The following is a 27144-nucleotide window of genomic DNA, read 5'->3' as shown; positions in this document are numbered from 1 at the left end:
CACTCTCTCTCACACACACTCCTTTGGGATCACTGAGGGAGAGAGAATGCTAAATCATGCGCACGCACATACACAGAACCTTCAGACAGCTTTGAGGTTGCTGGGTAGAGAACACACCCAGCAGCAATCACAATTGCTGCTTTACCTCTGCCGTTAGCAGCAATCCTGGCAGTGCTCTCAGCACATTCTTTTCTTGGGGTGTGTGTGTGCAAAACAGGACTAGTGGGGGGCACAAGTTGTGCACCACAGGTCTGTATGATTTAAATGGAGTCCATCAGTCTGGAGTGGACTTGAAATGCCCTCAATATGCTAGTCACACCCAATTCTTTCTTTTTTAGCCAATCCAGGTGCAGCAGGGGTGCCTCTGAATACCCGTATAGTGGCAGGCTTGGGTCAGATGCAGGCCAAGTTAGGGTGACTATATGGAAAGAAGGACAGGGCTCCTGTATCTTTAACAGGTGTATAAAAGGGAAATTAGAGCAGGTGTCCTTTGTATGCATGCAGCACCTGGTGAAACTCCCTCTTCATCCCAACAGTTAAAGCTGCAGGAGCCCTGCTCTCTTTTGTATCTGGTCACTCTACAAAAGAGGGCAGGGCTCCTGCAGCTTTAACTGTTGTGATGAAGAGGAAATTTTACCACATGCTGCATGCATATGAACAACACCTGCTGAAATTCCCTTTTCTATGTAACTGTTAAAGATACAAGATTCCTGTCCTCCTTTCCATATGGTCACCCTAGGCCAAGTGAACTAAAATGTGTGTACACACATACACATACACATACACATACACATACACATACACACACACACACACACACACACTGCTGTTGGGCAGTTCCTGTTACCTAGAGGAGGCAAGACTGTACCCTCAGTCACAGTCTGGGCATATGTCTGGACTCTGTGGCCACTACCATTATTCATGGCTGGACAGTGTTGATGTGGGCCTGTCCTTGAACACAGTTTGGAGGATTCCGCTAGTGCAGACTGCAGCTACCTGTCTAATAACAGGGGTAGACCAGGGGTCCCCAGCCTTTTGGGACCTGTGGCACATTGGGAATTTTGGGGAAGTGGTGTGGGCGGCACCACAAAATGGCTGCTGTGGGAGGCTTGGCCAGTCACAAAATGGCAAAAAGGTAAACGTTGGAATAAAAATGGATAATCATGTATTTGCATGAGATGCCCCTACTCCAACCAAGATTAGATAGACAGAGAGGTCATATTAGACCTATTTCAACCAATTTGCATTGTCTGCTTCTTGGCTCAGTTCAAGGTGCTGGTTAACCTTTAAACTGCAACATCGTCTGGGCCCTGTTTACTAAGTCTTTTGCTTCACTTTCTAAGACAGCCTTCCTCAACCTGGTGCCCTCTAGATGCATTGGACCTCAACTCCCAACATCCATGCTAGCTGGTGGATGCTGGGAGTTGTAGTCCAAAATATCTGAAGAGCACCAGGCTGGGGAAGGCTGGCCTAAGGTACAGAGCCATCAACCCAAAACAACAGGGGAGGAATGAGGAAAGAGATATAGAGCTATTTAGCCCACAAGAAGCTGCGGTGCATGAGGCCACCATTTTGAATATGCAACCCCTGATCAGGGCAATTGGGGGTTGTAGCATGTTGTGTGAACCTGACCATCATGGATTATCCAAGGGTTAAACAACCCTTGCATAACGCTACTAATTGAGGGCTGTGTAGTGTTGTTTAACCCTTGAATTACCCATGATAGTTGTGTTTGCACAACATGCTGCAACCCTCGACCATGGCTTGAATGTTCAAAATAGTGACTGCAAGCATCTAGTATGTACCATGGCTCATTATGGATTCAGTGACCCATGATGAGCCCACCATGCCATGCAAATTGAGTTAGTGATAGCTAATCTCTAATAGGGGCATCCTAGGGTGGAAATCACATCCCTGAGAGAAGCTCTGCTGGTTCCTAATCCCAGCTATGCAGGAACAAGCTATAGAGAGTCTCCAGCAACTTAAAGCCTAACTTTTTTTTTTCTGGCTTAAACTTCCGTGGACCCTGTCTACTCTGATGGACAGTGTCCATGAAAACTCACGCCAGAATAAAACTGTTGTTTTTGCTGCAACAGACTAACACAGCTACCCCTCTGGAAACTGTTGTCAGAAGGAATTGAAATGCCAAGAAGTACAAACAATGATGATTACCTGAATAGTTGCCCATCACAAAACCTTGTTCGGTGACAATAAAGGTATCATTGCAACTTGTTGGGCAACATGTGATTTAAAAAAACCCTTTGTCCTTGTCAAGTCATAGGAAATAAAGAGTTCGATCTCTTTATGAATGGTATTTTATCAAGAAAATCAATTTCGAGTTGATTTTTTAAAAAACAACAACACGCTTTTCTTCAAGAATGACCGTAATTCTTGAACAAACTGTTATTCAGTAGCAAGGCCCTCTGCCCATGCTTATGACGTTATTTTTAAAGCGGGGTATGCCTTTGCCTTAAAAAGAGGTGACTGAAATTACGCTTTGGATGAGCAGGAACCGGAGAAGGCAGCCGTCTTCCCGCCCCCTTTTGTTGGCTGGGAAGCCCCCATGGAGACGGTCTCCCTCTCGAGCCTAGGAATCCAAGCAGCTAAGCCACCCCCACCGCAAGGCCGTCTCACCCCACATACCCGGTCGAAAGGGAGGCGGCTTCCTTCTGCACCTGGGGGTCCATGCCTCGCGGCGATTGGCTGAGGAAAGAGGGAGCCTCGGCCTGGGATTGGCTGCTCAGAGAGAGGCCGGGGCGGGGCCGGCGGGGCTCGCTTCGTGCTGCAGCCAGTGCGGAGAGGGGAGCTTGCTGAGCGCCGGCTGAACCCGGGTTTGCTTTCGTGTGGCGGCGCGCTTCACTGCGGTTCCTTGAGGTTTCTCCGCAAGCTCAGCCTCAGAGCGCCGGCGCGGCTGCTGCGTCCCGCCCCAGCCCATGGCCGGAGCGCGGGGCGCGTCTGGGCAGGAGCTGTAGGGAGAGCGCGGCGGGGAAAGCCCCGTCTCGAAGCAGCAGGAGCCGCTGTCGCAGCCGCCAGGATGGGTACAGTGTTGTCGCTGTCGCCCAGCGCGCCTGGGAAGGGCGGCGGGGTCCTGACCGAGAAGGCGGCCCCCGGCCGGGCGCACGGCAAAGGCGAGAGCCGCTTGAAGCGGCCCGGCGTGCTGATCTCTGCCCTCACCTGGAAGCGCCTGGTGGCCGCCTCGGCGAAGAAGAAGAAGAACGCCAAGAAGGTGACGCCCAAGCCGGGCTCCGGAGGCGGCGCGCCCGACCCGCTGGTGCAGCAGCGCAACCGCGAGAACGTGCGCAAGTCCCAGCCCGACGGAGCCAAGCAGGGGCCCTTGGCCGTGCCGGTGCCCACCGTCCCCGGCTCGGCCCCAGAGGGCGGGAAGCCGCCGCCGCCGCCGCCCCCTCCGCTGCCCAGCGCCCGCGCCAACGCCAACGCCGGCTCGCCGCGCCGGGTGATCGTGCAGGCGTCCACGGGCGAGCTGCTTCGCTGCTTGGGGGACTTCGTGTGCCGCCGCTGCTACCGGCTCAAGGACCTGAGCCCGGGCGAGCTGATCGGCTGGTTCCGCAGCGTGGACCGTTCGCTCCTGCTCCAGGGCTGGCAGGACCAGGGCTTCATCACGCCGGCCAACCTCGTCTTTGTGTACCTGCTGTGCCGCGAGGCGCTGCAGGGCGACCAGATCGGCAGCCCGGCGGAGCTGCAGGCCTCCTTCCTCACCTGCCTCTACCTGGCCTACTCCTACATGGGCAATGAAATCTCGTACCCGCTCAAGCCCTTTCTGGTGGAGGGCGACAAGGAGCGCTTTTGGGACCGCTGCCTCGCCATCATCCAGGGCCTGAGTGCTAAGATGTTGCAGATCAACTCCGACCCACACTTCTTCACGCAGGTCTTCCAGGACCTCAAGAACGAAGGCGAGGGGGCCTCCACAAAGGACTCCTCCAACGCCAACAAACACTGGACTATAAGCCTGGACCGCTAGGCAATCCCCCGAGGGGGCCCCAACCTCCTCCCTCGACCTTTCCAGATGCATCTCCTCTCTTTCCCTCTCCCCACACCACCCCCACCCCCCACAAGAAAAAGAAAGAAAGAAAGGAAGGAAGGGTTTTCTCCAGGTTTCCTCCTGGAGGAATAAGACTCTAGGGGTTAGGATTGGGGAGCTCCCAGGGACAGCTCCTCTAGTCACCCCATCATACAGGCAGTATCTATGGAGCTGCCCCCCACCCCGAAGAAGCCATTCATGTGGGTGGAGGGATTTGCTACATTCCACTCTTTCCACGCTCCATTTTGTGGGCCACACCCAAAGTTGCATCACCCCCTTCTGGCAACTGCAGCATCTGAATAGTTTGAGAATGGGGTTGTGGGGTGTTGGGGGGTGTGTGCCTGGCCCCTGATCTACTGTATCTTCTAGCTGTGATCAGAACTGGCTCTTCCCCTTCTTTGTTACCTGATTTCTCCCAGCAAGGTGCCACAGGCTGTGAATACACTTCAGGCCCTATCTGTGCATCCTAGGAGGGGAGGGGCTGTTTTTCTTTCTTTCTTCCGAACGGGGAGAATTCCTAGGCTATACTTATCGGTCAACCGGAGGCGTTATTTATTGGCAAGGCTCTGTCTTGTGCAGGAGAAAACCGTGGCTGTGTGACCTTGCCTGTGAAAGCCCTGCCGGTGTATGTCCCACGGTTTGGGTCTCTTTGCTGCTACTGTGAATCACAGTACAGCCAGGGCATTTCTTTTGACTTGTATTCCCCCCCTTCCTTTTCTGATGAAGCAATTCCTGCATGTATTTGTCCTTCCTACTGTTGGTGGCTCTGCCATAGTGGTTGTTCTACAAAAGTGGATGATGGTCATATCCAGCTATCCATCACTGCAAGTCAAATGCCTTTCATAATTTCCTTTTCATCTAGGCACTGGGGGGTTGGGGAAGAGGGGTGTGTGTGTGTGTGTCCAACACTGAAATGAAGTGCTGGGGATGCTGTGCTGCTATCCTACAATTATTTGACCTATTCTCTCCCTTGCCCCCCCCCCCCCAAATATCCCCCCATCGGAAACAGAGGCTGGGAGCTGTCCATGGTGCTAGCCTCTTCGACCTACATACATTTGCACATTCTTGAAGCTGAAAACAAGCCGTCTCATGGTGTTTGAATGTAACAGAACAATGTCTGACTTATGGGATGTCTGTGCCAATGTTGCTCAAATGTACAATAACATATTGTTTTATATTGTATATTTAAAAGAGATAAAATTACTGACTCAAAGCGGAACTCTGGAATCACTTGATCATTCGGAGCTGCAGCTCTATGGGGAGAGGAGTACAGAATGCGCTTGGGACTGGAGAAGCGCAGAGGAGGGGAAGAAGGGTTAGCAATTAATGTGGGGGGGTTATGGTTGGCGTGGCTGATGCATTAGTCCTTGGCTGGTGATTTCCTAAATGGCTGTGTTGGCAGGAGATCCCAGACTTGCTAATGGGATTTGAAATCGAACTGCGGTCCATCTTATTCCAGAGCCCTTTTAGATGAGGACACACTCTGTGTTCTGGCACTAAAAAATCTCAGTCAATAACTTCTCTGGACTAAAAAAAAAAAGAACAGAAAAAGAAAAATGCCTATTGTACAATTAAAATGTCTGCAAATGTACAGAAAGATAAAGCAACAGATTGATTGTCATCTGGTTTGTTGTTTCTATGTGTATGCAAAATTTGCAAAGGAAATCCTCTGTGATTGAGATCCTTTAAATAGACAATATCAAAGTGGGAGTTGATTAGAATTTCTTGACTTCTTTCTTTTTGAGAACAATCCTGAATGTCTCTTGCTGACCAGATACATGACAAACAGGTCCACCAAAGAGCAGCTAACAAAAACGGTGCATATGTTTACGAACACATTGTTGTCTTATTGTGCTCTCCTTCCAGACAGGAAGCCTGCTTGCAGACTGACATCCTTAATGCCCAGTCCTCTGAAGAATGCTGATGGGCAACCGGCAACAGTCTCTCCTGTGCCTTGTAATCCTTTAATTGCATTATGTTAGCATGGCATACTTAGGTTTCTGAATGCAATTTTGCTTATTCCGTCTCTTCGCCAGCACTGTATAACATGTTTTCTTTACCATTTTCATCTTTTTGCATCTCCATCATAAAGTGCCATGATAACTCTATATAAAAATCTTATTACAGTTTCTCAGTCTTAATGCTGATTTGAAAGAAAGAGAAAAGCTGGATAAAACAGTGGCCTGAACTGTCCAAGGTGCTGAATTTTGTTGAGTACTCACAAATTCTGCTCACAATTTTTTTTCTATTTGATTTTTAAGGTCTGGATAGAGTGCTTTAATTGGTAGGTGTTTTTCTCACATGATCTAACAGCACTAACTCAATTATCTTAACACTCTGCCAGATATCTAAACACATGAGCAGAAACTTTGAAAGAGGAAATATCTAGTTACATGGCATTATGATGATATGGAAGGTGTTCCTTGCCCAAATGGTTAGGACACATGACTCTGCTATAAGACCATTGCAGCTGGTAGTAGCAACTACCACAACATTCCCAGGTGTAATTTGGCCTATATTTTAACCACACCAATCAAAAGGGTGAGTAATTCATAGACTGATTTTGAGTTAGAAATAGAGCCATTTAGAGAGATTTGGTGACTCTAGATGTAACAAGGAAGACTGTATTTGAGTAATGGGAGTTCTGCCTTGGCTGGTCATGTTGCCTCCCTCCTTTTGTTTTCAAAAAGTTCTTGATCCCAGGATCACATGGTGAATCTAGATGAGCTCAGCCAATCCTTTTTCTAGAATGTGGATTGTGTGTGAGATATGAATTCACAATGGACTGCAGTGTGGCCTGTTGATATGACGGAAGAAATGAATCTTCAGAAGTGTGGAATATTTCTCCCTCTCTAAGAGGTGCTTTCCAGTCCTGATTGATAAAAGATTTGAAGTTGGGGTGTGTGTTTTTTTTACTTCCTGGCACAAGAGAATTCAAAGATGAGGCCACGCATGTGCCAGAAGCATCTTCTAACTGACCACAGTCACTGTTACTGTTGCAGACCAAAAGATCTTAAACATTTGAATAGTATAATAACAAAAGTTTAATGATCATGCACTTCATAATTAACAGTAATTATCTAAATGCTATTACTCTGTCTCTGTGGTGCTTCATGTTTCAATACACTTGCTCTCTACTGGTAGGATTGCAAGGTATGCCTGTTTAATATATTCTGCTTCATCTGGAAAGGTCAAGGTAAAGGAGTTGGGTCCAGAGCAAAGCTGAGAATGTCAGAGTTCAGACACATGCATTAACAAATTGAAAACTGCACCTATAGTTTGATTCATCTTACTAGTACTTATGTTTGGTCTTGCTTATGCTAGCAATTGGCTTTTGTATTCCTCTCAATTTGAAAGCGCATATGTGGTACTACCAAAGGCTGAACCCTTGTCATTAGTCCCAAAGTTTCAATGCAAACTATTTTTTCCTGTCTCAAACACAGCTGCATTTCTGAAGCTTGAACCTTTATTTTGACAGTTAAAAATATAATGGCTTCTGGATCATGGAGAGGGGTGACTTGAAAATGTTCTGCCTTTTTATCTTAACCTTTGATAAGCATAATGTGAAAAGGTCTCCCTTAGCCTCACATGTCTAGACAGCTTTAAACCAGTCAAGAAGCACAGAGCAAATGTCAACCAGTTAGATATTAGTTGATGAACTATGTATGCATTAACTGGTTTAGATCTGTAAATGAGTAAGAAGACAAAAACATTTTGTTTTTGATGATGTGTCTCGATCAGCATGGGTAGTTTGTGGCTCTTCAGATGTTTTGGCCTACAACTCCCATCATCCCTCAACTTTGGCTATGCTGGCTAGGGCTGATGGGAATTGTAAGGCAAAACATTTGGAGGGCTGCAAATTGCCCATCCCTGCTCTAGACATACCTCCTCCTGCATAACCAAAAGCAGGGGGTGCTTCTTCTAAAATGGCACCTAGTGCCATGGCTTAGTTTTCTCCTTAAAGTATGCTTCCTGTTCGATCATTCGGCAGGTTTGACATAAATTGATCTGAGGTTGCTTAAAGTTGCAATCCTATACAGCAGGTGTGGGCAACACACTGTCTGTGGGTTGCATGAGTCCCCATTCCAGCCTGTTTTTCAGCAATCCTCCCACTCTCAAGTGCTGCAGCCATGGTGCCATGTTTTGGCGGCATGACAGAAGCAGTGGCAAAAAGACACGTTTCCCCTTTAAAGCAAGGTGTGTGCCATGAGCACAGGGCTTGTTTTAAAGGCAAATTGCACTTTTCTGGGTCTTTTGTGAGCATGGCTTGCCTTTAAGAACAAGGTGCATACTCTTTGGGCACCTTGTTTTAAAGTGAAAATGTGGCCTTTTTGCCACATTAGCAAGGCAGTGGCAGTGCGTGACTCCTAGAAGGGTTGGGGGGGATGATGACCCCCGGACCATCCAGTATGGCTGTCAATGGATACTAGACTGATGGCTAAGTGATACCTCCAGTATCAGAGGCAGTAAGCCTATATACACCAGCTGCTGGGGAACATGGGTGGGAGGGTACCTGCTGAACTCATATCCTGCTTGTGGTTCCTGGTTGACAGCTGGTTAGCCACTGTGTGAAAAGAATGCTGGACTAGATGGACTCTTTGTCTGATTTAGCATCTCTCTTCTTATGGTCTTATGTCCACCCCTGCTATACAGGATACATATTTTCTAGGCGTAAGACTGGTGGAACTCAGTGGGGCTTATGTCTGAGTAGACTTATATAGGATTTCCCTTTAAATGTCAGGGAAGGCATTTGTATTCCCTCTTATCCAACCTGCTTCCAGGTTCACCTTTTAAAAAATTTAGATTTTTGAAAATGTGTCCTGCGAAAATCAAACATTTCATCAAACTTCCTGAAATAGTAAGTGCTACTTGGAGCATCCTCAATACTGGCACTTCAAACAGACTTACTTGTGATTTGTAATTGCATAAACAAATGTCTTTCAGATATGTTGAGAGTTTAACATTCTTGGTGCTTAACAAATACCCTTCCCCAAAAAACATTGTGCATGAGAACAGAATCTTTCTCTTAACTTTATATGTTGCTCAGCATAGCTCATTATGCATCAACAGAGTCAAAGATTTCAATCATAGGGAACTGGAACGAACTGGGTTGGCTTCTACCTTGGCCAAACCCTGTCCTATTGGATTGGAACTCTTTGAATGTCTCACATATCTTGCAGTGATGGTGTGAACTACATGTGGGCCCTGGACCAAGCAGTAAGTAGCAAATTCCTCAAAGGGGAGAAAATGAGAGCCCAAAATCATATACTATTTATGGTTTTGAAGCTGCCTTATCACCATCAACAACCCCCTGCCACAGAAGAGTTCTCCTGTACAAGATTGCCACTATTATTACTGCTTGCCTCAGGATGCCGGAATGAAGCTGTGAGGTCATTTTTCTTCCTCTTAAATCAGTTGCAATCTAGGATAGCAGAATTCGGGTGGGGTGGGAGGGGGTAGTTTTTGGAGCTGCTGCTGCAATATTTATGCAGCTGCCCCATGTGGTGAACCACTGAACTGCAGGTAGCAGCCTTTTCAGTGAAGTACCTTTAGCTGAGGCTTCCCCAACCTGGGGCCCCTCCCAGATGTTTTGGACTGCAACTCCCATAATTCCTAGCCAGTTCCTTCCTGTCTTGGCCCAGGCCTGACAGGGGCCAGCCTTAGACCTCTTACATAGCAGAGAAAAGGTCAGTAATATGCACCTAGGAAATAATAACCTTTTCCTGAGTCACACCTTTGATCTATTTAGCCTGGTTTAAAAGTGGTCTGAATTTGAAAGGGTGTTTATGAGGGACTAGGTACTGCCTAGGGCTAGACAACTTTCTTTAGAAAGAGAAACAGTAAGCATTTGTGATGCTAAAAAGAGTGATTGACTTACACTAAAAAAAAGAAAGCCATTCAGGGGTGGCATTTAGGGTTGGGAAACTGGGCCTAAGTAGTTATTTTAAGGTTGTAGCCAGCCAACCTAGGAGTTCTTATCTTGGATCTTCAGTATTTAATCTTTTTAGTGTTAGATTAAGAGAAAACAATTTAAAAAAAATTAATGTTCATTTTTATTTTACTTTAATCAACAGATTTTATGTATGCATACTCACCATTCAATAAGCTATTGCAGGCTCCAGAAATAGTAGTAGTAGTAGTAGTAGTAGTAGTAAGTCATTTGTATGTTTGTCTTGCCTCTTTGCCTGAGTGATTAATACTGAATGAATTTCTGCATCAGAGTAGTGTTCACTTACCATAGATGAAGAGTAGATAAGCAGGTTGTTTCTGTATTGTATCATTGGCCTTTTCTAGAGTTAAAATTCCATCTCCAGCAGTCATTGGTGTTCCAACATACATACAGGACAAGGCAGACCTGGAGAAAAGGTTTCACCTACAGGTATTCACTGTGGCCATGGGTGTAAAAAATGTTCAATTCCCTCCACAACATAATTAATTGCTTGGCCAGTCCAGTCATTAATAAGTGAGGCTGCATCTTCCCCTTACTGCCATTAAGGCCTAACTAATCAGCACGAGGGCCCATAGTTTTGGAGCAATTCATGCAAAATAAATGCATAGGGGGAAAACAACCCAGCAGGGACTTAAGGAACAGATGGAACAAAACAGGAGGGAAGATTTGCTGCTCTGAAGAGGTTGCACTGGGTGCTGGTGGCCAAGCTCTGGCTGGAGCGGTGTGCTTTTTGGACTCTTGGACCAATTCTGCCTTGAGTGTTGCACTTCCTGTTGCTGGATTGCTGCTGCCCAACTATGACTTCATAGCCCATGGATGTGTAAGTAAGCAGATTCTCAGATGCGGATGCATCCGGTGCTGATCCTGGAAACTGCTGTCCCAAATGACAAGGGTTGAGCAAGTGTGGATGCTCTTTGAATCAGGGAGGCAATACCACCTCTGTTGTTCTACAAAAGATCTCTCTTATTCCTCAAACCTGAATACGTTGCAGTGGGTTCAGTGCTCCAAATGCTTTCTTTGGGTTCCCAGGTCCTGGGCCAGAGATGATGCCTTTACCATTACATGCTCTGCCTTGAGATACTTCAACAGAATGCAGCTGCTGTATCTCCCTCCCCACTGCTCTCCTGGTCCTCGTCCCCACTGGCTGCTCTCACCTGATCTGGGATAAAGTACGGCTCCAGTGGTCTTAGCGAGCAGGGAAGGATGCAGAACAGAAGGACTGGTGCAGGAAGTGGGCGGGTGTGACAGCAGTTCTATTCTGCCATGGTAGTCTCAAATGCTATGTTGGTGCTGTCCCTGCAGCTTTGTCCCTGGTGGCAAGGACTGTTTTGTGGCATGGCCCAACCCAGTTCATCCCATGGCAGTTTTCCAATTGCCCTGTGTAAAAAAGAGAGTGGGGTTATTTCCTTGCCACCCTCGTCTTGCACCTGGATAGCGGCCCCTTTTGTTGTTTAGAAAACAGCCAGTCTTGAGACTGCAGCTCTTCTGTCAACACTTAACATTCGAAGTCCAAGGACAGGCCTGTGCTTAAAGATCTTGGGAGGGTCTTTATTGCCACTGTGTTACTAATGCCAGATCTCCAGGCTTACAATGCTGTGTTCAAATAGAGCTATAGGCAGATAAGATGGCTATGCACAGATTAGCTATTAGTGATGTGCTCACTTGAAGGGAAAGCAAGAAGGTGGGTGGTGGGTAATTTGCTAGAATGCCAACTATTGAGTGCTTTAAAACAACAACAAATCTTTTGTCTTGCTTTTAATCAATCAGTTAATATGGGCTTCCAATACAGATGGTATTTGGGGCATGTTTAAAGAAGATAACAGTTTATCTCTACTAATCAAACCCCAATATGATTTAATACTTTGGAACCCATTTCAGGCCCCTTTCCTGAATCAAGGTAAATACATAGATTTCAGGGAGCAATTCATCAAACACTGCTGCTGCTGCTTCATCAGAGGGTCCACACATTTTAGTGTGACATTAGTTGTGGTTACAACTGAGTTCTTTTTGCATGCCTATGTGTTCTGCCACCCCCAAAGCAAAAGGGGAATTTTTCTCAGGACCACAACGGGGGAGTCAGGGATTAAATTTCCCCTCTATGTCTGATCTGATCCCATTAATAATCAGCTGCCTCACTGATGCAAATTGCATGAGGAAAACACACACACCAGCACATTAGATGCAAAGATATAGTTAGGCCCTCAGAGAGGACCCAGAGAAAGGATTTTGCTTCTTATTGGACTTTGAAGAGAGGCAGAAGCAGGGGAAGATGTGCTGCTTCTCTGCCTCTCTTCAAAGCCCCAGACAAATGACCAAGGGCTCATTCCTTCCCTCAAGTGATCTGTCTTTCCCAAAGACTCAAGGGAGGGGAAGATCTCCTCTGTGGCACCCAGCATGAAGTGAGAGACCTCACGATGCATGGAGAAATCAGGGAAGGGAACCTGTATCCCATTTTAGCCACACATCTGATTCATGCACTTGAAAATGGGTGATACATTGAGATTGTAAGATATCTGAAGTGCATGCCATCCCTGTTATTAGTTTCATACCATTGTCCAAACGTAGGTTTTATAATGTTTCTATAAATACCTTGGTTGTTATAATACACACATTTTGACTTAGTGTATACATTTTGCAGCTCAATCCAATGCAATTATGCTCAAGGTCTTTGAAATCAATGGGTGTGTAGTCACACCCAACTCCACATAAGATTAGGCTGGTCTGTCTGTCTGTCTGTCTGTCTGTCTCTCTCTCTCTCATTTGAAGAAATCATGTGGGATTTCAGGATATTTAGCCAATTACCTCTCACCCTGTTTCTCCCCCTCTTTCTTTTACAGCCTTAGGGGTGGGGTGGAGAATAACAATTCCAATTTAATACCCATATTTTCAATTTGTGTTTTATTAGTTGGACTGCTTGATCAATTAATGCTTTTCTGCCAGAGGACTGATTTAGGTAGAAACTCAAGGGCAAACTGTATTCCTGCAGTCAATACATACAGTATCTAAGACTACATGTCTCCAAGAGACATTACAGAATTCCCCACCATTGGGGAGTGGGAGGGGGGAAATGATAGCTACTGGTGGATTATGTTCATATGTACAGTGCTTAGTTTCTAGGGGGGAAAGTTATGCTAAGGACTAAATCTGTCCAGAGACCCCACCCTCCAATCTGGAAGCCTGTTTCCTAATCCTTGATAGATGGGGACAGTCTGTGGTTACTTTGTGAAAATGTACTCTGTACTTGCTCAGAGGACTTGTAATCTTTTCTTACCATATGTTCTTGGGTTGAGCCCTGGCACTGAAAACAGATGCTGAGGCTGAGCCCCAATGATCCCTGGCCACAAATTAAGCCCTGCTTAAGTATTTTTAGCTCGGATCCCCCTCTGTTTGCCAAGTACGTAACAGTAACAATCCCACAAATAGATTTAAAAATAAATGAATATTCAAACATCTCATTACAAAACTTGACAGTGTCCTTTGAGATAACATCCAGAGCTGCCAATGTAAAAAAAATAAAAATGTATTATTTGGGTTTAAGAAGGATCAGTTTTGCTTTTCCAGTTCAAAATTACTTACGTGCACAGTGCAAGCCAACCAGTAGTCAATCATTCCATTTATTTCCAATGTGCAGGGTGTGAGGGCGCAATCATGTGCATGTTCTGCCTAAAAATGCATAGGATTGTGCCCATTGCTTAGGTAGCCAAAATAGCATCACACATTTACAAGACACCAAGCTTTGGGAACTCCAAAGTTTGTCGAAGTACCAAAAAACGCTTGGGAGAAAAACTAAGGAAGGAAGACCCTAAACACAATACAGTGAGGATTGACTATGTTCTGTGACCATGGAATGCTGACTTAATAGTGGTGGTGGTGGTGGTGGTATGGAATGGAATGGCTGGAATCTACACTGTAACATTTTGTTGCAGGTTCTGCTTTTTCTTGTTGTGCAGTCCTACAGCTGTACTCAAAGCACTGTATAATTTTTTTTTAAAAAAATGAAGTACACACACACAGCAAATTATTCACAATTAGTTTCTGTGGAACTTCCCTTTATGCCAGGATAGATGCAAAAATGCTGAAACAGGAAGGTCTTCACTTGCTGGTGGAAAGAATAGTGAGAAGTGGCTGAAGGGCTCTCCCTAGGATCTAGTCCTTCCAGAGCAGGATCCGAAGGGTGCTGGATCCCCAGGTGACCTCAGTGGACAGTGTGGAAGGAGGTCTCCCTTCAGGGCTCAGGGCATTTAGTGCTTTAAAGCACATGGAAGAAACCTGTGACCGTCCACATACTGTTGAACTCCAGCTCCCACCAGCCCCAGGTAGGAAGGCCAATGGTAAGGGATGATGGGAGCAGGAGTACAACAATACCCATTCCCCACCTCTTCTTTAAAGTTCAAACCAGCACCTTGAATCGGACTTGGAAGCTAATCATCAGCCATTGCAAGTGAGCATAAATAGTAGTGATCTCTCTCTGTAGTGCATAGATGCAACCAACTAAAAGGCAGGCTGCCAGCACCCCCCCTCTCTAATTGGATCAGTGTTGTGCATGTGTGTAGGTAGGTATATAGAGAGCCAGTGTGCAGTGAAATAGGATGTTGGACAAGAATTGGGAGAGCCAGGTTCAAATCCTGACTTAACCATAAAGCTCATCGGGTGACTTTAGGCCAGTCAATAGTTTTCAACCTAACCTACTTCGCAGGGTGATTGTGAAAAGAAAAATGGGAAGGAGGAGCCATGTATACTGCCTCAAGCCACTTAGAGTAAGGGGAGGAATCTGAGCACTTTTGATGCTTTCCCCAGACCCCTTCCCCCCCATCAGCCTGAGCAAATACAATTATCTTGCCACCAAGGAGTCAAAAGGTCAAATTTAGCTCCTCGTTGCCAACCCTTCCTTAGTGGAAAGGCAGGATATGAACACAGTAAATCAATCACTAAGTATGTGCGTATTATGATGAAGATGAAGATTACACTTATAACCTGCGTTTCCACCACCCGCTTGCAAGAAAGCCAAGGCAGTATATATGACCCCCTTTCCTCCATTTTATCCTCATAACAGCCCTGTGAGGTAGGTTAGGTTGAGAGTCAGTGACTGGCCCCAAGTCACCTAGCGTGGACTAGAACCTGGTTCTTTCAAGTCGCAATCTGCCAACCCAGGATAATGCTTCATGCATCTCTAGCCTATGAAAGCCTATGCCACAAGAAACCCTGAACATCTACAAGATGCCATAGGGACATTAAAAAAAAATCATCACACTTTCTGACTCTAAGTAGGATGTTCTTTTCCTCCTCTGCCACTGATAGGACAAGCCAGGACAAGCTACACCTGCTGAAATTCCCTCTTTTACACACAGGAGCACTGTCTTCTTTTTCACCTGGCCACCTTTGCCAATGAAGGTCACAAGAGGTGATGCCTAGGGCAAATATTGCAGCTTTATATGAGACGGCAGCAACCCAAACACAATCAATCAGCAAATGAGCCATCCAGGCAGAACAGGCTTAGGGCGAGTGGGTGAGCAGCAGCAGGTAGGAATGCTTTGCTGCCCCATGACAATTCCTTCCCCTGTTAATGAAGCTCCTGCCCTCCCACTGCTGGAAATGGAAGGATCAAGGCTCTTCGTTAGGACCTGGGCTCACCCCAGCTGTTCAGGCCACAGCTTTGCGTGAGCATTTAATCTGGCATTAGTGTGTTTGTGTGTGTGTTTATCTGGTTCCAGCTAACACTCAGGAAAAATATTGAGTGGAGACTGTTCTTCCCTATGGACAATCCAGAATGGTTGCCAGAACCTTCCCCAACCTACTGCTCTCTGGATGTGATAGATCACAACTCCCATCATCCCCAGCCAGCATGGGGAGCTAGCAAGGGCATCTGTTATTGGGGAGATTAAAAACACAATAAGGGCGCATTCCTATGCATGTTTAGACAGGAAAAAAGGCCTCCAATTCCCAGCACGGGGCATGCTGGGAAATGGAAGATTTGTTATTGTCTAAATATGCACAGGATTGCACTCTAAATAAATTAAAATCATTCTCACAGAATGCAGGGGAGTTGGTAAACCAATGTAGTGTAGTGGTTAGAGTGTTAGACTGGGATTTGGGAGACCCGGGTTCTAGTCACCACTCGGCCTGAAGCTCACTGGGTGATTTTGGGCTAGTCACTGACTCTCAGCTTAACCTACCTCACAGGGCTGTTGTGAAGATAAAATGAAGAGCAGGAGGACCATGTAAGCTGCCTTGGGCTCCTTGGAGGAAAGTTGGAACATAAATGTAATAACAAATAAACAACCTCTTTCATACTGCAGCTGGGGGCTCATCAGACTGAATGCTTCTCCATACAACAAAGAAACAAGTTACCTGTGTGTAGAAAACTGGTATCTCAGGGTGAAGTGTTATAGCCTAGCCTTTGTCATGCTGGGCTTTTCTTTTCTTTTCTTTTTAATGTATGAGGATATTTTCCCCCTCAGGTATGGAGGAGCATTTTACCATGTGAATGAATCTCTCTCTCTCTCTGTATTCTGAAGTGGTACAGATAAGAAACAGCCTTGCCTACTTATCTGCTGCTTGTGGGAATTAGGCCTATGAAGCTTAAATAGTTTTCCTGCATCATCAGGGGGCTGGACTAGATGACTTTTGAGATCACAGAGCTATGATTTCAGTGGGAGTCATTCTAAATGCAAAGGAGAAATGCCCCTTGTAAGAAACACAGAGTTCCTGCTGTTGCTGCTGTTTCTGGCAACAAGCCCGTGTTTCGTACAATGTATAGTGCCGCCCTTTGAAAGCTGTGTTATTCAGTATCATTTATTCTGAGGCATAAATGCACACAACATGCTCATAGTCATATTTCTATCCCCACAGACATAGAATTATAAGGCTGTCATCCACCCTATGCCCCAAGGCAGGATGAGACACACTGATACATTACCATGGGGTGACACAGTTACATAGGGAGCTTTGTTGATGTTTTTCTTGCGAGGGCCAAAATAGATGTGACACCTTTTAAATTTTAAAGCGGCTGGGGGAGGGGGTGTTCAGCCCTTTCCCCTGCACCATTACCCCCATTGACCTCTGACTCAAAGAAACCGCTTCACTGATGAAAACAAACCTGGTAGTAGTATTGAGTGTCTCTCTGTGTATCAGTGGGGCTACTAGCTGGTGTATGTGTTAATGCATACTGCTAACTGAAGTGATTGCCTACTGCTGCTCTGATCAAAATTGGTTCTCTCACACATATACACAAATGGGGAGATCTCTGATTAGACCTCCTGCATCACATGTGTTTGGGCCGGAAAGGTAATGTCTGAACAGATTTTCACACCTTTCCTAAATTGTGTGGAAACTGACTTTGAAATGGAGGTAATGTCAAGTGAGCATTTGCATTCTTGTGCATCAACATTTCCATGACAGATGGGGAATGCGTGGAGCTCTAGATGTTGTTGCACTGCAACTCCCATCAGCCCTCCCCATTGGCTCTGCTGGCTAGGGCTGATGGGGACTGCAGTCCAACAACATCTGAAGGGCCACACATTGCCCACCCCTGATTTACACAAAGAAATGTTTGACCAAATGTATTGATCAAAGAGAAGAACAAATGAACCTTGTGGGTCTTCCGTCCACCTCCCTCTCTCTCTCTTTCTCTCTCCACTAGAAGTTAGATTTTAACATCAATTGGGTTGGATCCAAATTTAGTCAAAGTAGAATCTTTGAAGTCAATGGGACTTAAGTTAGTCACATTGATTTCAATGGATCTACACTCAGAGTGTCATCAGATGAGTGTTTATTGTACGCTCGTTACTGGGTACTCATGGATTTTCGTGGGTCCTATTCACAATAGCGTTCATCTCCCGTGCATCTCCTGCCCCTTCTAGCCTTCTTCCTGCAATAAAGACCCCAGTAAGTCCAAATTATATTTAGAGATGGAATTTGCTGCTATCTCCTGCTGTGTGTAGATGAAGCAGCATGATCAAAATGGCCCACTGAATGGGCCATGTGCACGTTGTTTACTTCCTCTTTCTGAGAAAGAGGTTCATCAGAGGAGCGTTTTTATCACACGCTCACTACTGCCTACCTACGGATGTTCGTGCGTCATTTAGACGATGCCATTCACCTTCTGCTCGTTTTTCTGTATCAAAATAACCCCCTTTTAATCTGGCTTATTTTTTAGAATAGAATGTGCCACGATCTCCTGCTGTGTGCAGGAAAAGCAGCGCAATAAAAACAGCCTCTGAATGAGCCACATGATCTTTGTTTACTTCCTCTTTCCCCTCCAGGAAGATTGAGGAAGTGCAGAGAAGCGATGGTAAGGAAACGCAATTCTCTCCCCACCATATGTGATGACGCTCAAAGAGGAAGTATTGTGCAACAAAAGTGGGGGCGGAGAAGCGACGGTAGGGAAGCGTGATTTGCCCCTGTCTGATGGAGCTCTCAGTATGACCACTGAGTTTTGCTTCAGTGGCAGTGTGCAGCAATAAACAACATTCTGAAGGAGGCAAGTAAGAATTCCACAGCTCTAACCTACATGCTGCTGAATACAAAAGGAACATCTCTTATTGCAGCACAAGGATACACTGGGTTAGGTCCAGACTTCCTCTTATTTAGAGTAGGGCCACTGAAATCAGTGGGACTTAAGGGAATCATGGCTGATTTGGATCCAACCCGCTTGCATTAGAAGCTCAAGGCTCAGTTAGCAGGCTCCATTGTGTGAGCATGGGAGAGGCAGCGGGGGCAAGATGGCTGACGGTGGGCATGCTCTCCTCCCAAAAAGTGCCATGGTTTTGTACTGCACTGGGATTTGTGCAGAAACTCCATTTTAATGAGGTCCAAATTGAGAAGTGAGCCAGAGCTAAAGTGCCAGCCTCACTTCCACTGCCCACTGAGCTCATTCCCATGCAAACCAAGATGCAATTAACAGGCTTCTCTAACTGCCCTCTTCTCCAGCAGCAAACACAAATGTGGTTTTGGCTGAGATTCTCCCTTATTGTTAGATATTTGCTTATGTGGGGTGACCATACAAAAATGAGGACAGGGGGCTGGTATCTTTAACAGTTGTGTAGAAAAGGGAATTTCAGCAGGTGTCATTTGCAAGCATGCAGCACCTGGTGAAATTCCCTCTTCGTCACAGCAGTTAGAGCTGCAGGAGCCCTGCCCTCTTTTGTATCAGGTCTTTCTAGTATAGCTCCTGCAGCTCTAACTGTTGCGATGAAGAGGGAATTTCACCAGGTGCTGCATGCTTGCAAATGACACCTGTTGAAATTTCCTTTTCTACACAACTGTTAAAGATACAAGAGCCCTGTCCTCCTTTCCATATGGTCACCCTAGCTTATGACTTGGTTCAATCAAGCTGATTGAAGTGCAGAAGTGGAGAGGACTGGAAGAGGCTCCATTGCTTTTTTCGTGGGAAGGTTAAGAACCATTTCTATGTGACTCAGCCCTGGACTAAGAGGACGAGGTGCATAATGTTGAAGGTGCATTATTGGGATCAGAAGCAATGTTGGGAAATGTTTGGGAAGTCTCAGGAGTTGGATTTGGCCTCCATTTCCCCCCCTAATGTAGAAGAGCCACTTCAATGGGTCAAGGGTTCACTTATGCTGGCACTAGAAGCCCTGATTTCAGTCCCATGTGCTACTGCTACGTGTGTCTTTTTGCTTGTGAGAATGCAAATAAGAGAATCCAGATGATTTGTCATAGAATGATGGCAAAGACTGTAAAAAAAATGCAGCAGCTGTGATCATGATATATATGAGCGCATTTGTTGATAAAACAAAGTACATTCTGGACTTTTGGGACCAGGATTTTGGAAGCGATGGAGCTTACAGTATTCAACCTGATTTCAATAGTTTCATATCAGTCATGTTGTTCCTTTGCTTAACATACACAGAGTGGAACAAAGGCAGCCATCCATGTATGGTCAGTCTTCTTGTCCTGAAAACTTCATAAAGATTAGTTGAGGCTGGGCAACGATTTGGGTTTTTTTTATTTTTGCCCATGGACCAAATCTAAATGGACCATTCACAAACACCAGAATATTAAGTGTGTGGAGAGATGTCCCACTTAATCAACAAAATACATGCTGCATAGCATTCTATGATGCCCCATCAAATGCCCCAAAGACCAAATTACCAAAAAATTAAGGAAATGCAGGCAAGCATGCGTAGATCTTAGCCCTGCCCTTGTGTCCATGTCGCATTTTACTTGGTTAAGGATTATGGCAATGGGATGAAAGGTTCTCTTTCAAACATTCTCTTTAGAGATGCCAAATGCATGGATGCAAATCCAGAATGGTGCAACTTAGCCCAGGGTGGCTGAAACACTGTTGCCAATGTCATTAGAAGCCCAGTGTCGAAATTGACAAGAATGGTTGCTGGAAGAGTAGCCAGTGGCATTCACCCAGTACGTTTGTTGTGGCTCTTAAACTCTCGTGGCTTCTCATATCGCAGAGCTCATGGCTAAAATGATGCCGCCCGGCTTCCCTGCCTTTGTGCAGAGAATCAATATAAGCCTTATCCAAACTCCATGGAAATGCTTCACTTAGCTTTGAAGGAGGCCCTCTGGAGGGGAACTCGAAGCTGACAGGAGAAGGTAAAGAGAGTCAAGTCAGATGGGAAATAGCAGGGACAGGCAGTGGAATACATCAATCTGACACTTCCTTCGGTCTGATGCTCTGCACCACTGATATATTCAGTTTTGTATTTGTCATTCCCCCCCCCCCCACCTCTCTAGGGTGTGAATAACGCTGGAAGGAGCAGGTTTAATTCTCTTTATCCAGAATGGCCTCATTTTATCTTACACTAGGATGTCCTTTTATGGCATTCATGATTAATCGCTATCATTTTCCAGGGGTCTTTGTCCCCCTCCCTCCCTCCCTCCCCCTCCCCATGATGAGATGTGTTTGTTATGTTAGTCCGCACAAACCACAAACCTGCTTTACCTGAGGATGGAGCCAGCAGATTTCGTAAAGGATAACACACACACACACACACACACACACTGCTCTGCCACAAATCCTTTCAGGTTAAAATACAGGTTGTGGATCCTTTACAAATAAATAACCCGCTAAATCCTTATTACAGCAGAAGCAAATGTGGCTTATGCAATTTTTAAAACTGTGGGTTGCTCCCCATTGCCCCCATAAATAGGTACTTGCTAAATAATTCGATGAGGTACAAAAATAATCAAGAAGTAATTCAGGACAGATTCCCCCCCCCCTTAACCCCTCACCCGCCCGGTCTCTGATTAAGTCAGCACCACCGCTTATCAAACCAGTTGGCTGAGCTTACCGCCAGATGAAGCAGACAGATGTGCCCCTAAAGGACAAACCAACCGTCTCACAAACAGATGTGGGGGTTGGATGTGCATTCTTTCCCCCCTGCCCCACATATCAGTTCATTTATTTTGCGTTTTCACCTGCTATGGAGTAAACAAGAAGAAGTGGGCAAAATTCCCACCCACTCCAGTCTGCTGCAGCTAATTGTAGTAGGGCGGGAACCTCATTAGGGATTCCTTTCAGAAAAATTGTGAATAAGACATGCACCGCATGGGCCCGGGGAGAGCCTGCTTGCTGATTGGTTAGATTTTGCTGCAGTCTATTCCGAGCTGTCGTTTAGTGACTGAAACGTGCGCTGCACTTGGCGGCTGGGCTGGGTCAAAGACTAATAGATAATAGAATGAGTCCCTGCTGTGTGATAGCGATGGTACCCCTGCTGAGAAAGGTGTGTGTATGGTGTTTTGTGTGTGTATGTGTGTCTGTAAGGCAGAGAACGAATGTGAACACAGACAGAATAACGATAGTCTCAAAGGGAGATGTTCAAGGCTGTACTTCTTCAGATGGGGACCAGGGAATGGGATGCTCTTAACCAAAGCATCCCTGGTTGCCATGGTAACATCACCATGGTATCATTTCCTGGCATCACTCTTTAATTGGGTATCTCCTTGGCCCTTACCGCTGATCTGTCAATGTCTCCAGGGTGCTTAGAATGCAAACAGTCCATGTGCTTCAGGTCTTTCACTCATCCCAAGGAGCTGGGACAGCTAGATACCAGGAATGCTGGAGGTTGTTGTGGGCATGTAAGTGGGTGTTTGTGTGGGCCTTCAGAGCAGAGTTCTGGATTTGGGTCCAAGCCACTGGGGTGACCCAAGACATTTTGCACCCTGAGGCAGAGCAGCAAACGGTGTCCCTCCACTCCCATCTTGGTAAAGGTGCACCCTCCCCAAGACCACCCAAGTGTTTTTTGCATCTGAGGCCAAAAATCCCACAAGAGCTTGTTCTCTCCCTGGCAGGAAAAATACAGTAATAATAAATTAAGTAACCAACTATTTGCTCCCTTTTCATAACATCCAAAATGTGTTGTCTGAGGCAGCCGCTGCACTCTGCCTAATGATAGGCTAACCCTGCTGACTCCTGAGATACCTTTTCCCAACAGGTGGAAATGGCCATAGGGAGTGGGGATAGGAGTGGTTATTATTTCTTGAGTATGCGTACACACAATAGCAAAACAAAAGACGCAAACTCTGCCCTCTGGTTGCAATTTAAGATACTGGGCACACAAAATTAAACCATATAATTTTAGACAGAGTAGTTTAATACAGGCAGATAATTTTGAGGTTTTGTTTTTTCCTGATTTGTAGTTTGAATTTGTATGATGAGGGGCAGAGCATGCCCAGCCCTGGCTACAAGACAAAATAGCTTCCAAGACCCCTGACCCTGCTTGCTAAGGAAGACAAGCCTTCTCCTAGAGGCTGTATTTCACTCTCTACTTTTACAGTGTGTCCTGCTTACAAGCTTTCCTGAGCTCAGCAACTGCATCCTCCTTTAGAAGGGGATGAACACTCAAAGACCTCAGCTGAGAGAGAGTCACTGACCCCTGTCCTCCCTTTGTAAACATGCACGTGCCAGCCTCGTGCCAGCCCTAGACAGAATTTCCAAGAGCTGCAAAACAAACCACCCTCTGTCCATGGTGCTGACGTCCTGACTGACCCACATCACTTAATCCCAGGACACACTTAGGTCATCAAAGCATTTTCCCTCCTGGGCAGCACACAGGGAGGTTGGGTGGTCCTAGGGACTATTTATTTATTATATATCAAGGGCACCTTTTATCCCACTTTTCTATTCCAAAATATGCAAAGTAGCTAACAAGATAATACCAGTATTGATCACATCTGTACAGTAACGGCATGCCATGGGAGGTACACTGGACTCCCTCCTTGGTTTTTTAAATGGGCCTTAAAGATCTTGATGTTTTGGGGTTGCTTTTACTTGATGCCACTTGATAATTTACAACTTAGATTTTTGTTATTATTTATTTAACTGCATTTTTATCCCACTTTTCAGACAAGTATTGTCTCCTAAAGTGGCTCACAGAGAGAGAGAGAGAGAGAGAGAGAGAGAGAGAGAGAGAGAGAGAGAGAGAGAGAGAGAGAGAGAGAGAGAGGCAGGCCCTGCCATCAGACTTACAAACTAAAATGGCAAGACATACAAGAGAAGAGGAGTAGAGGGAAAAGGAAGAGGAGGGAGATCAGTTTTTTCAAGGCCAGAACAAGGGGCTGAGCTGTCGTTAGGCATTTAAATGTACTTTGGGCCAGGCTGAACTTCCCTTGCTGGTGTTCTTTCTGGAATGAGGCTCTTGTTCCTTAGTCCTATAAATGGGGCCAGAACTTCTTTCCCCCTTTACTTCAGCAGTCCCAGGGCAACGGTCAGTTGGAGCCAAGTGGGGTTCTTTCTGGCAGAGAGTGGGAAGCGAGCCCCTTGCAGTAGCTTCTTCTCTGGCTGATGGATGGAGCCAGGTTGGGCACCCCCTTGGTTTGATGCTGTTCCTGGGAAACAGGGGGTCCAGCCTCCCAGTGCACCTTGTTCTCATGGCTGATGCCAGATGCCAGAGTGTGCTTCCCGTTTTTTTGGTATGGTTTTAATTTTCTCTGATAGACTCTCTCTCTCTCTCTCTCTCTCTCTCTCTCTCTCTCTCTCTCTCTCTGTGTGTGTGTGTGTGTGTGTGTGAGAATGGTATTTCAATTAAAATGTGTTATGTGAGAGCCATCTTCAACTATTTGAAGGGCTCATAGATGATGGAGCAAATTAGTTTTCTGTTGCTGCAGAGGGACAGACCTGGACAAATGGGTTCAAGGAACAAAACTGGGGATTGCTTCTAATCATTAGAAAGATCCACATGACAAAACAAGCTGTTCAGCAATGGAACAGCCTGGCTTGGAATTGGGTGGATGTTTTGTTTGTTAGTTTTTTAAAGCAGAGGCTGGATGGCCACCTATTGGGGTGGATTTCCTGCATCAGCAAGGGGTTAGACTAGATGACCTTTGAGGTACCTTTGATGATAATGCTGCAGTTTTCATGAATTGTATAGTCACTGTGTCATGCTTTTATGAACCACCTTTGAAGGCAGTATAAAATATTTAAAACGAGCATAACCAAACAATACCAAAATAGACTAAAGATTGCTTAAAGACAGAACACAAGTATATAAATCTCCCACACAAACAGAATAAAATTCAGTAAGCAGCCTTAGTACTCTCTTCTTAAGATGCAAATCAACTAACATGCATGGTGTGGCCAAAGCACAGGGGGGTCAAGCAAAGAGGCAGTGAGACTCACATTAAGGTGGGCTGAGATCCTCTGGTCAATCCTGACCCACAGTTTAAGAAACACTGATCTAGCTGCATCACTTCAGGGTGCCTCCCATGAATATGGTGACTGTCCCTTTAACTGGCCAGCTTCACCAGCATCTGTTGCTCTGTGCGTCTGTTCTAATCAGCTTATTGGCTGGGATCAAGTGTTCATGCTGTGTGTGTGTATATATATATGATGGGGGTGGGGGATTCCAAGAGAGACTGCTTGTTTGCAGTGATGTCAGCAAAAACATTCAGGGCATTAGAGTCAGAATGGGCTTTCCCTCAAGGAAGGAGAGAGTTAATATGGAATTGTTGTGCTCTGCTCTGCATTTTCCTCCTCCTGCTTCTTCTTTTGCAATAGACCCTTTCTCTGTTTGTGGCACATTGTGATCTGGGCTGAGTGGGTTAATGATAACACTGCACAACTGATGTGCAGAAAAATAAAATGTGTGTGTGTGTGTGTGTGTGTGTGTGGTGGTGGTGGTGGTGGTGGTGGTGAACATGCCCCCATGGCCTTCACATGTCCCAAAGACAGTAAGTAACAGCCAGAATACTAGCTTCTGTTTATGTAAATGAGCATGCTCATTTGAAGCAAAACTAATAGGTTCAAACCATGATTAGGGAAGGAAGAACAGGAGGCAGAAAGGTGCTCATTAATAGGGGCAATTGCGGGGGGCGGAGGTGGAAGCTTGATCCTATGTTGGATCCAGTGCCAACAGGTTCTGCAGCCTTTCCCAATGCAGAGCCTTTTTACAATTCCCATCATCCCCAGCCATCACAACCCATGGAGGGCACCAGATTGGGAAAGGCTGGGCAAGAGGATTCTGAGAGAAGCTGTTGAGATGATGGCATCTGCCAAGAGCAATTGTCAGGAAAAACACTCTGCACCTAGAAGGAGAAGAAGGGAAATTGGGCTGCCCTTTTGAATACTAAGGCCACAGTGGATGGGTGCCGTGGCTTATCATGCTGTGTGAACCTGGCAAGGGTGGCTTTTGCAAGGGTTAAACAACCCTCACGTAGCCTGAAAACAGCCGATGGGTGCCCCCCCTTCTTGCATAAGCTACCTTTGCTGGGTTTGCACAGCACAATAAGCCCCAGCACCACCTCTCCACTGTGGCTTGAATATTCGAAAGATCAGCCAGCGTGCACTGCAACCCACCATTGCTTAAATAAACCATGGTGGACTGTGGTGATCTCGTAAACCAGCCCATGTTCTCTGAAAGGCCCAGCCGGGGTGCTTAAATATGCTAGCCTGCTTCAGTGATCTGATGATAGGCAGGAAGTGAGAGCTCCATGCTATTCACTCCTACCGAAGCTGGTATTGGCAGTGGCGGCTTCTCTTAACTCACTAACCTCAGGCTTTTCTCAGCAGCATCCCGACTTTCTGCTCTTTCCAGTCATCAGTGCCAAAAAAGTAATCACCTGGTAATTGACAGGGTGGACAGATGTCAGGCTTATGAGACCTATGTTTTGTTTTGTTTTGTTTTTATTAGAATTTTGAGGTCCAGCTATCGGAACCTGGTGCAAATAGTGACTCAGGCAGACGGACATACAGGAGAAACAGTGTTCTCTGAGCACATGCTCACCCCAGGAATTTGTGGATCACATCCCCTTTTTCAATAAAATCCACTCCTGGTTTTACTCCTAGCATTCTTTCTCAGCAATCTATTTTAGGCTGCAATTCTATACACCAACTTTCATCATTCTGGTGCCCTCCAGTTGTTTTGGACCCACCAAGTTTGCAGAACATGATAAGCCATGGCAAGCGTCCACCATGGCTTGAATATTCAAAAGGGTGAGTGGCACACAGCACAACCCACCATGGCTTAAGTAAGCCATGTTGGGCTGTGTGAATCCAGTCTCTAGCTCTTCTGCAGAGAAGAGGCTCCCAGAGAAAGCTAGGAAATAGTATGGAACTTTGTTTTGCCAGGCAGGTTTATTGATGTCTAGAGAAGGCTCCTTTCTCATCACACAGCACAGCAAAGGAGCATCTCTCTCCCTCTTCCTGGGCAGTACCTAAACTGGGTTCAACCTCCTGTCTGGATACCAAACAGACCAGGCTTCCCCCAGCCAACCCCTCTAGATGTTTTGGACTGTAGAACATCTGGTGGGAGTTGAAATCCAGAATATCTGGAGGGTACCAGGCTGGAGAAGGCTGAAATGGATCCTGTGCTCGGGATCCTTTAGTAAATATAAGGATTTACTTTTTATTCTCCCAGTATTTTAACAGTCTATAAATAAATTTTAACTTGGTGTTTTAAATTTGTAATTTTGCATTGCTGCTGTTTTTATCTGGTTGCGCTTTTATATTGTATTTTGTACTATGGTTTTATACTGTTGTTTTATATTTCGAATGTTTTTAATTTTTGTGAACCGCCTAGAGAGCTCCGGCTATTGGGCGGTATAGAAATGTAATAAATAAATAAATAAATAAATAAGAAACATTCTGTGTAGTGTAACCAGGGCTCCCCGGCATGCAGCCCCAGCACATTTGAATAGCAGGGATACTGAGGTCATCTACCACCACCCCAGCTGTACCCCTCAG

General features: G+C 45.8%; 1 protein-coding gene across 1 annotated transcript; it reads left to right on the top strand.

Annotated features, from left to right (window-relative positions):
• The first annotated feature begins 3014 nt into the window (after positions 1–3014).
• On the top strand, positions 3015–4007 carry CDK5R2 (cyclin dependent kinase 5 regulatory subunit 2). The gene has a single exon (XM_063118674.1). The coding sequence runs from the start codon at positions 3035–3037 to the stop codon at positions 3977–3979; it is 945 nt and encodes a 314-aa protein (XP_062974744.1). The 5' UTR covers positions 3015–3034; the 3' UTR covers positions 3980–4007.
• Positions 4008–27144: the final 23137 nt, after the last annotated feature.

The sequence above is a fragment of the Elgaria multicarinata genome, chromosome 2, assembly GCF_023053635.1.
Source record: "Elgaria multicarinata webbii isolate HBS135686 ecotype San Diego chromosome 2, rElgMul1.1.pri, whole genome shotgun sequence".
Taxonomy (NCBI): domain Eukaryota; kingdom Metazoa; phylum Chordata; class Lepidosauria; order Squamata; family Anguidae; genus Elgaria; species Elgaria multicarinata.
The sequence above is the reverse complement of the archived record's forward strand: the minus strand, read 5'-3'. Positions and strand labels throughout refer to the sequence as shown.